Genomic DNA, 11,455 nt, shown 5'->3' with positions numbered 1-11,455 from the left:
GTACGTCCCTCCCGAAGCTGTGTGCTCGCTCGAAGAGGATGACCTTCCCCGACAGAGAAGAGGACCGTTCTTCAGTCAAGGGTATACGAGTAGCTGCACTCCCCTGCTGGAACCTCTAAAGAAGTCTCAGGAAAAGAAATAACCTACTTCCTTTCTGGGCCTCAATTTTCTTATTTGGAAAATGGAAATCATCCCTGGATTGCTGATGAACTTGCTCTGGGATCTGCTAAAACATGTATCATCATCGTGATGTGTGCAGAATATGATTCTTGATTCAAGCTATAAAACACTGAGAGAAAAGACTGGTCAGATGCAATGACAGGCTGCAGGCATTATCAGCAATGTTGGCTCCACTCCCTGGTGCTAGTACAAGTATCTTAACTCTCAGTGGCCACTAGCTCTGCACACAGTGAAACTCACTCAGCAAAAAGGATGGACTGCAGAGTGCTTTCCTTGAGTTACAGGAGATCTTCTGTATGCACAACCATAGGAGAGTGCAGTGGGGTGGGGTGGTGCACTAGTTTCTTGGACCTGATCCCTTTTATTACATCCTTCAGGGTAGAAATTAGCTATCACTGATGCCATTGCACCCTTTCCTTGGGATATCTTTGGGATATTGACAGGGATCTTTGACCAAGAATTTAGAGATTTACTATTCTTCTCCAGCATTGCAGACAGTCGCCTAACTCTTAAAAGGGAAACAACCACTCTGGCACATTTCAATCAAAAGCAATTACTATAGTCTGTGAATCCCATTTGCTTGCTATGAAAAGAAAGTATTGCTACATTATGACATCCTGTGGCTAATAACCTTAGGTAACAGTTTTCCCCAAGGGTTTCTCTACCACAATAATCAAGCACTTTGATACAAATCTGTACAGATCTGAGAGATTAACATCTAAGAATACTCTTGGCATAAATAAAAGTCCAAACCACAAATTACTTAAAGAAGCACTGACTGACAAGAGAGAATCTTATGTGCAAGTTAAAATGTCTGCCTGAGTCTATAGTCTTTCCACAGAATGTCCACTTTACCCACACACTGAATACATGGAGCAAATGAGTAATTATTTTCCAGAATACTGAAATCTTAATGATAGAATCTTACAATTATCAAAGGAATTGGCCAGTGTTCTCTGCTTGCTACAATGGCATTTTCTCAGCAGTTAATGACTGGTGTAACAATCAACAGGAAAGCAACTTCATTCTTGGCTTTCCACTGGGCTTATAAATACATTTTAATTAATTTATTAGTAAGTGTGGTTCCTCCATTACTCATTGGCAAGATTGCTTGTAACTGACACCTTTGAAATGAATGGGCAAAGTCTTAAAATTGACTTCCTAAGTGAAGAGTTTCAAATAAAAACATTCTTGGTCAAGATCAATAAACTAGTAAATCAAAATAGGCCCAGGCTGATCTTTGCCCCTTACAACGACTACACTTATAAGCAACTTGAGATAGAGCATAATTAATGGATATGCATGCATAGCTCAGAAGTCAGTCTCAGCTAAATGTCTGCAAATCCAGATTTTCAAGTAGCTTTTTTCCTGTGATACAATGTATACGCCAAGTACAGAAATGAGTTCACTATTTGGGGACCACCCTGGGAGAACTTCAGGGTTTAAGAATAGTTTAAATGTGGTGACTATGGGATAACAAGGATCTGTAAAGGGAGGAAGAAAGACGAATCTACAGGTATCATACCTGTGGGACAAAAGCTGTGTTTACCATGGCTCCTTGCTCATTGTCCCCTCTCTGTAGATTAAATGGCACACCTAGGTCAGTGTATGTGTCCAAGTGCTTTAGGAAGTTATAAACACAGCATAAATAGGAAGTATGGGGACTTAGGAGTAAAGAAAGGTTATCTAAAACTGAGTTGCTAATCTCAAAGACTAAATCTTTTGGGGGGTTTGGGGACGGAGGGAAATAAAAAGGTGTGTGAACTCTGTTAGACACAAATTTGTTATACTTGATTAATATTTTAAAAGTAGTCCCAAACATACAAAGAGCATTCCTTCTTTACAATTTCAGTTTATAATGTTGATCTCCTGAAATTCGTTCCTTGAACTTGACCGTTTAATGTACTCCGGCATCAAAAACACCTGTCTGTATGAATTACAAGTCTAGCCCTTCCTTGCCAGATGGCCAGTCACCTCTCTTAAGCCCAGTGGCCTTGTCTGTAAGCTGGGGAGCAGAGTATTCTCTCCTCTACAGCACTGCTGAGAAGAGAGAAGGCCCGCAGGCAGTGAGCCTCCCGCACCCCTTTCCTGGCCCTCACTGGTCCCTGTCACCACCACCTCCAGGCTCTGCATGCACAGTGCTTCCACTAGGAGCGTCCCACACTGCAGACCAGATTGTAGGAGTCTCCTTACCTCCTCTCATTCACAATGGCTTGTACTCTGTCCATTCCCTTATAGTCCTAGACTTGTTTAGAATAAATTTAAACTAATGCCTATTTGAGTTTATATCTATACAGGTTACTCATGGTTTGCAATAAAATGCCGGCTTCAGAACACAATGGGTCTGAAAGAGGCCCTGTACCTTATTCCCCTCCTCCTCAACCCCCAAAAGATTTAGGCTTTGAGGATGGCAACTCAATTTTGGATTACCTTTATTAAATCCTAATATTTTTTCCCACAGGAAGGATTTTAATGGTTGGGATATCAGGCTTTGTAACCGACAAAGAAGGAAATTTTCTCTTATAGGATGTGAAGGAAAAGATGCTGCTGTTGACCCTCAAATCATGCTATACCTCTGCATAAGGCCAGGGTGGCTACACTTTGGTATCTGTACCCAAGTAAGAATCGAAGTCAAGGGTGGTTACATGTGTCCCTCAAATCAGCTCACTGCCTGTTCCCACAAATGGGGTCTTACTGGAAAATAGTCACACCAGTTGATTTACGTGTGGTATTTCTATGGCCGCTGTCTGAGAGTCCCACAGCAGAGATGCACAGCTGCAACACACCGTCCTGCCCATCATAGGAAAAGGTTGCCAACCCCTGTGAAGTCCCAGTTCTTGTCATATGAGTACTCTGCTTTAATAACTAATATAGTAGCCTCAGGTAACATATTTGTTATAGTGAAGGGGAAACTTAGAAAAAAGTGTATTCTACTAGCTTGAAAACAAACAAATAAAAAACATAACACACAAAATAAACAAAAACTTGCAGCTAGCACCAAAGTCGATGAATCCCTGAATACTGACTGGCTCTATAAGCTTGTTTCCCCATCAGACCCCCAAGTACACATTTCACAACTGGTGTTAAAAAGGGATTGATGTCTATATCGACAGCAAGGAAATAAAATAAGCCTACTTGCTCAAACCTTAGCTTTTAATAAAATAAACTATGGTAAAAATGTATTTTTGGAGGTGCTGAGCTTGGTTCAGACATTAAGATTTTCAGTGTCACAATAATAAAACCTCACTTCTTTATTCAACTTGAACAAAGGCCATTCTGTGTACAAAGTGGGTAAAAGAATATACCTATTAATATTTATAAAACAATTTTCACCATCAAAAGCACATTGTTACATGCTTGATAGATTATACAAATGAATTTTCCTTCTGAACAAACATCAAAGAAAGCTGCAGCACTTATATGCACAGGGTGTTCCTGTTGTTTTGTTCGGTGGTGTGAGATTCTGTGAGCTGCTAATTCAACAGCCTCCGTGAAGAACATAACTGGCAGTTAGGAGACTCTGACCTTTGAGTTTTAACAGAAGAATGTGCTATGGAATTAAAAAAAATACATTTCAGAGGGGAAATTCACACATAAAAGAAACATAAAAACAGCAGGAAATAAGACTGTCATAATTAGTTTGAAAAATAATCTGTCTTCAAGCAATGTACTGCATTTGATTAATGATAAATAATCATAATAGGAAATGTACCTTGCCAAGTGGCATTAAAATGCTGATACTTTCAAATTGGTCCCACTTTCCATTAAATATTGATGTTCCAAGAGTTGTATACTTTTTAGAACTTTTTTTTTTAGTTGCTGTTAAAAGAGAAAATAGGAGGAGGGAGAAGGGTTTGGGGGTTTGCTGAGAACTGAAAATGTTCTTGAAAATAGAAGTCTTGTGTATAAAGACAGAAACTCAGAACCACCCACCAACAACATGGACATTTGCTAACTTAACTCAAAGCAATAGGATTGTTATTTAGGGAAATTAATCTGAAGCAAGAAAGGGATTTAATGTTTCAGTTAACTTCAATCCAGCCTTAATTCTCATGGACTCCTGGCCAGACAGTCACTGTTTTAAATTGGGTTTCATTCCTTTAGCTTGGTAAACGGATTTGTGCTCCAACTGATAAAGATAGTTTAGATCAGGAATTCTTAATCTGGACATTGCTAGCATGCTGGGTGAGATAATTTTCTGTTGGGAAGGGCTGTGCTGTGCTCTACAGGATGTTTAGCGACGTCCTTGGCCTCTACTCACTAGGATCACATAGCAACAACCTACACTTCAAGTTGTAAGAAACAGAAACCGATGTTAACTAGACTTACTGTGGTGATCATATCAAATTACTGTGCTGTATACCTGAAACTATTGTAATATGTTATGTCAAATACATCTCAATTAAAAAAAGGTTATTTGACATAGCCAAATATCCCCTAGGGGACAAAATGCTCCCTACCCCATTGAGAAACATTTTAAAGACATCAAAGAAAAAAGTTAGTGTGCAAGCAGATCTGGCTGAGTGTAGGAAGAAATGAAATAGGACATAAAATCCCAGTGGACATAAAATCATTCATTCATTCACTCATAACGAACTACATGAGTGAATGAATGAATGAACGAATGAATAAGTAGATAAATAATAATAAAGAAAATCGTGCTTTCAACTTGGTCACAGTTTAATGAATTAACTTTGGCACTACAATTGGATAAGCAAGGAAAACAGTTAAGTTCTCTTTGACTAATGAACACTTTACTTTCATTTCAATAAGTTAGGTCATTCTGGCAGACATGTTTTGACCCTGTGTCCCTTTTTCCATCAAGAAACTGCCTTTCTCCTACACCATGTGAGTCCAGCTCAGTGACCAGTTTCGGCATACGTGTGACCCCAGAAAGACCAATCAGAATCACCTGGAAGGCTGCTATGGTTGCTGGAGGGGCGTGACAGAAAATGGAGCCATCCTGGCTGCCCTGCACAGCCTGGTGGACAGCGCAGAGGTAAGAGGCAAGCACGCCTGAGCACCAGTGAATGCCTGATTCCCTTCACATCTGAAGTCAGTCTACTCCCTAGACTTCTCTGTTATATGAGTAAAATAAGTACCTCTTCCACTGGGGACTTTTCCACAAACACTAGGTTTCTGCCACTAATAACCATTATAATCCTAACTGATAGCCACTAGGCTATATTACAGACAGTAATGCCAAATCATATTCTTTGAATCAGATTATAAATCACATTGAAAAAAACTGTTCCTAGACAACAGTTCTTTCTTGACAAAAAAAATGTCCTATGAATGATCCAGCAGCACAGATGTATGTTATCAAAGCCATTGCTCTCATTCTACCCGGCATCATCTGAAAATGCAGGACCGAGCATGTTTAGAAATATTCCTCATCAAGTAATGAAAGACTGAAGAAATTCTCTTACAAAGAGGCTCTGTAATAAAGTTAAAGTAAATACGTTTGATGTGTTGCCTCACTCCTTAAACTTCTAAATTAGAAGAGTAATTATTAAATCAAAGTTTTAATGTGAAAGGTTATATGTTCTGCTATTACTGATCTAAATGAAAAAATTAAATATTAAGATTATCAATATTGCTAAGATATAAATTATTGCTTTTTATATCTCCTAAATAAAAGACTGCTTTAGGGGATTGTGACAATGATGGAGATCAATTTGTACATTTGGTCATTAATCACCATTTCCTAATTGGGTTTAATTTGACTACTGCTCATTAGAGTTATAAACCAACACAGTCATTTAATTGTGATTAAATTCAATAGCTGAACTTCTATGGTGCAATGAGCAAATTAATAGCTAACGGCAATTTTGCTATAAAAAATATCACATAAGACTGTATACACAGAATATATTTTATGATGAGTCCTGCAAAAAAGCTCAAGGATTTTTCTTTCTCTTAATAATTAAAAAGAAATCTCCAGATTTCACAAGGTTTCACAAATACCCTGTAGGAAAAGTTTCTCATATTCCTGTTCCCTGCTGCCAAACCGCAGTCTGCAACTGACAACTTCCCAAAGACCTGAATGAAAGAGTATTGCAACCTAATTTTTATCCCACTACATGGCTGAATTTTATTTTATTTTTTTAATATAAAATAACTAGGTTGTTTGTATATACTAGTGTGAAAAGCAATAAATGACCTTTAAGAACTTATATTGAATTTGCTTCTTTCTCATTTCTTGAATTTAATGATCAGCCACACAATGCAGCAAGAATTTTCACTGATAGTCCCAAATTGGGGACTACTTCTAGATCAGTTAGATGAAAGCAAATTAACAGATTAAGAGAAAAAAGGGGAAAAAAATGCAGGTCACTGTAAGTCTGGCACAGTAAAATTAGTATACACAGTGTGCTGAGAGAGACATGGGTTTGAATCCCAGCTACGGTAAATAACTGCTCGTGGGAGAGCCACATTAATTTTTCAATCCTCTATAAAATGGGTACAACACTCCTCACTTTGCTGGGTTGCTGTAAGTAATAAAAAATAGAAGTAAAAGTTTATCATAGTGCTTGACATAATAATTCAGAAAAGAGGTTTTTCCCCTTCAATTCCTGTCTCTATGACATACTGATGACTTCACAGACAAACAGAATTTTAGAAACGTTTATGAACACAGAAGTCTGCAAATGACATACCACAGATTTTTATCAGGTGGCCACTTGTGTAAACCATAAAATATATTATTTTCAATAAATTCCCAAAAAGGAGCTCTTTGCCTGTCCCAATTTGAAATTTTTTTTTTTTTTAAAAAGAAAGAAGTCAATTGACAGAAAAGGTAAATCTTGACCTATCCTAGATTACAGCTCTACCTGAGAAGAAGACATTCCATAAACACCAAGGACTGGCCTGTTCTGTGTCTGACACTGAATGCTGACACTAATACCAGTGACCTCATTTTGATCACCACCCTTTTGGATGAAAACAAAACAGAACATAGAAATCCATAACGCTTAGCCTAGGTCTGCGGTTAGCATGGAAGAGCCCAAGTCTGGACCTGGGCCCCTCTGAGAAACAGTGAATACTTTTCCCAATCACCACTCCCCAAGGGGCATCTGATAGTGCCTTGGGGAGGAGCAGGCAAATGACAAGGTTCTGGGGCAAAGACCTTATGTGGGGTCTCTATTCAGTGACCTCATGCTCCCTCTCTGACCTAGGGGCACAGTGCAAAGAACTTTCCATACACGTTTATATGCATCCCCTTGACGGAATTCAGGGGATTGGGAAGGGGACAGGGGGAAGGGCACAGAGGAGAGGGGTAATGCATTTTGTTTCCTTTATTCTTTTGTTCAGAGTTATACCAGCAGCAGACAGCTCCGAATTAAAGCATGAAAACACACACACACACACACACACACACCATTCAACCTAGTCTACAACTTGGTTGTATTTGCACAGAACAGATCACCTTAGTTACCAATCCAAGGGCACATCCCTACTTACTGAATGCCCACAACATTCTAGGCAGCATGCATGACAGTGGTGGTGAAATGTACTAAGAAAAAAGACAAGGCTCACGAAACTTACTTTCTGGTGTCACTGTCTTATCCACCTGCTATCCCACCCCTCTGCCCAATCACATGCACATACATGAGCTTTGGCGACTGAATTAATAAGAACTTGTTGAACACTTTCTGTACGCAGGACAAAGGGCAATGGTGGCAGTGCTGAGATATAAAACAGTGATTTCTACTCTACAAGTAAGTGATGGATAACAAAAGCCTTCGCCACAAAAATGCTTCCTCTCCTACCTGAAGTGGGAGCTCATAATCAAGGTGAAAAGTTGGATGGTAGGGCAGGGGGGGTGAGGGGTGCTTATCATGATGATGTAGATCCAGCAGGGAGTACAAAGTGAACTCATACAGATTTAGGTAAACGAAAAAGCTTCAAGCAGGTCATAAAAGCAGGTACATTCATTACACCCAAGTGCAGGGTTCTAGTTTCCACCCAAACCTTGACCATAGTGCTGGGCCTCAATAAAGGTGCTGGAGGATATATGTTACTGAATAAAACAAGCAGCAACTTCCTCTGAGGCTTGTTTTGAACAAATCCAAGGGTGAAATGTTCAACTGCCTCATGGGAGCATTTGAAACTATGGCAGAAATTAAATTACTGAAAGGAATTAATGCAAAACTGCAGCTACAGTCTTTTGTACAATTTAATTTATAATTTGCATAAATAATTATATTCATTTATTTTCTCTTATTTATTTTTTTACCTTGTCCTTCTGGAGTTTCACCAAAGGGGTTCACTTCCACCTGAGTAGCATCAATTTTCAAGAAGAGATTATACAGCTTCTTAATTTGATCTGCAGCCTAAATGTGATCAAGTGAAATGAAATTACACCAAAGCAACAAAAGAACATTTATTCTGCTGGATTAATGAAACCTTAAAATAACATGCTATGTCCTTATTTCCAGTTAGGTTTTCTGAAGGTAAAAACAGAAAAGTATCATTATTTTAATTTCCATTGCTATTTATTAGAAGGAATTGCTCAACTTTCCTCCAGACACCAGAAAAGTCCGTTACCAAGAAAATAAAATATTTTCAGTACAGCCTAAAAATACTGCTAATTTTCCTGTAAATCATCATGTCCCTATTAGCCACACTATGCCACCATATGAACTACAATCATTAACTGAAAAAGCTTCATTTAAGTAAAAGGTAAACATGATTTTGAGAGTTTATAATGACTAGGTTTTCTAATTATGCTTGAATAAAAGTTATTAATCAATCCAAACCTATAATCTGTGAAACAACAATTACCGAGTGTTTAATGTAAAATTGTTGCAAAAAAAGGAAGCTAAATGTCCTAAACAGTAGTTAATGAACAGCACAGTTCAAGCTGAAAATAGTTTGCCCCAAAAGCATAAGTCACAGAGAGCGAGAATATACAAAGCTTTCCCGATGTTAACTGCCCTGACTTTGTTTTTCTCACTCGAAGTTCAATGACTCATTCATTCTTTTCAACCGAGATTTATGAACTGCCTATGTCCCAGGACACTGGCCTTGTGTGAACTGGGGCTCATGGGAGATGTCATAAATATGGCATGACACCACCCCAGAAAGCTCATCCCTACAGTGTGTGTACACAGCCTGCAATTCCACATGTAAAGAACGCAGTCACACTGGATGCTGTCTGCCAGTCTCACTATTGGCTCCATTTTATTTCCTAGCCCTGGCTCTCTCTCCCTTTGCTGCATTGTTTGCTTATTGCTCCAGTTCTTCGTAGTTTGTCCTCAGAAACATATCCAGCACTTTTCCATCTCTACTCTGTATATCAGGGGAGCTGACTCTTGTAAGGTAAGTTTCCAAGACTCTTCGGCTGAACTCAGCCAATGAGAAGCAGCAGTGGGAGCCAGGAGGTTGGGTTGGGTTGGGTTGGGGTGGGAAGGCAAAGGCAGGGTGTTTTTCCCTCTTTTTCAGCATTTCCTGCTCTGACTTCAGATGCCCCAGCGAGGCTCACCAGGGCTCTGGCTTCTGTGTCCCGGGACGCCAGCACACCTCACTGTGCTCCCCGAGCATACAGGAGCAACGACTGCCTGCTGCTTAGCTCTGCATTACCTCTCTGTTCCCTCTGAAATGTCTCAGCTCTTATAAATCTATGTACCTGTGTAACTAATTCCTCAGAATAGAGTCCCACTGGGGTAGGTACTGAGAACGTACGTACTCCAGTATTGACTGAAGAACTGAAGATGTAATTCATGTTACCTTATTTAATGCATATTTGTAAACTTTCTTAAATCCTAATTTGAAACCCATGGACATAAAGAAAAACATGCATAATGAGTAAGACAGAATATTACTTGATATTAATTTGGGGGGGCAAGATACATGGACGTGACACAAAATTCCCAAGCATACCAGGGTGTCCCCCTGAGCCTTGCAAGGACCCCCTGGGTAGCTGCTCCCACCTCAGCTCCTGCAGCAGCCACCTTACCAGCAAATGCTACATTGAGATACCCCATGCACATGCAAGCATGCCTATTCTTCACTCATCTTCATTAAAAACAAATTTGGTTCTACACCTTCTTTCTTTACTTAGTAGATTTTAAAGAGCCTTCATCAGCAACACAAATAGAGTGATATTCTTTTAAATGGCTGTATAAGATCTTATTGTATGGATGGATCATATAACTTATGTAACCCATATCTTCAATAATGGTAACTTAGTTCCCAATAGTTTGTCATTCCTTCAAATACTGCCTTGCCTATGTATGTACCCCATACAGGTGATCAAACCCAGGATAACTTCTCAGGAGTGGAATAAGAGGGATGTGGGCATTTTGATAATAAAATATGATAAATTGTTCTTAATAATTAGCTTCCATTAATTCCCTCTCCTGCAAACCAGGTCCATACAGAGTGTTGCTTTGATCACAACCATCAGCTATCTGGGTCTTTGCCAGTGTGCCAGGTGAAAACGCATATTTCATATGTAGTTTTAATTTTAAATTACTCTTATGAAGGAATGAATTTCAGACTGATTCTATGAGGTTAAGACACAGTTTTATTTTATTTTCTGTGAATTCTGCCCATTTTTCTGTTGAGATTTTAGTCTTCTACTTATTAATTTATGAGATATTTTTATAGAAAGGAAATTAAGTCATTATGTTGATTTTTGTGTGTTTGACAGAGACAGAGTCAGGGAGAGGGACAGACAGACAGGAAGGGAGAGAGATGAGAAGCATCCATCCTTTGTTGCAGCTTAGTTGTTCATTGACTGCTTTCTCATATGTGCTTTCACTGGGGGGGGGGAGCGCTATAGCTACAGCAGAGCAAGTGACCCCTGCTCAAGCCAGCGACCTTTGGGCTCAAGCCAGCGACCATGGTGTCATGTCTACGATCCCATGCTCAAGCCAGCGACCCCGTGCTCAAGCTGGTGACCTCACGGTTTTGAACCTGGGTCCACTGCATTCCAGTCTGACACTCTAACCACTGGGCTACCACCTGGTCAGGCTCATTATGTCATTTTAATTGCAAATACTTTTCTCCTCTAATCTTTTGCCCATGTTTTTGTTACTTCTGCCACATGGAAATTTGATAATATAATAATGTCACTCTTCTCTTTTATAGCTTCTGACTTTGTGTCAGACTTTAAAAAATTTGGTCCCACTTCAAGTGTTAATACTCTTTAAATTTTGCTTTATTTAATGCCTAATTTCCTTTTAATCCAAACAGATTTTGAGTTACAGTGTAAAGCTGATCAGTAACACACTGATTATACTTGTAAGGGCTTTCTAAGTCACCAATA

The 11,455-nt window shown here is 39.2% G+C and overlaps 1 protein-coding gene across 1 annotated transcript in view; it reads right to left on the bottom strand.

Moving 5' to 3' along the window:
* Positions 1–11,455, bottom strand: part of SUCLG2 (succinate-CoA ligase GDP-forming subunit beta) — a 330,134-nt gene that overhangs the window by 139,876 nt on the left and 178,803 nt on the right. Inside the window, exon 7 of the mRNA XM_066244600.1 lies at positions 8,420–8,516. Within this exon, the coding sequence (XP_066100697.1) occupies positions 8,420–8,516 (97 nt within the window). The remainder of the gene's footprint in view (positions 1–8,419; positions 8,517–11,455) is intronic.

The sequence above is a fragment of the Saccopteryx bilineata genome, chromosome 10 (assembly GCF_036850765.1).
Source record: "Saccopteryx bilineata isolate mSacBil1 chromosome 10, mSacBil1_pri_phased_curated, whole genome shotgun sequence".
NCBI classification, from domain to species: Eukaryota; Metazoa; Chordata; class Mammalia; order Chiroptera; family Emballonuridae; genus Saccopteryx; species Saccopteryx bilineata.
The sequence above is the reverse complement of the archived record's forward strand: the minus strand, read 5'-3'. Positions and strand labels throughout refer to the sequence as shown.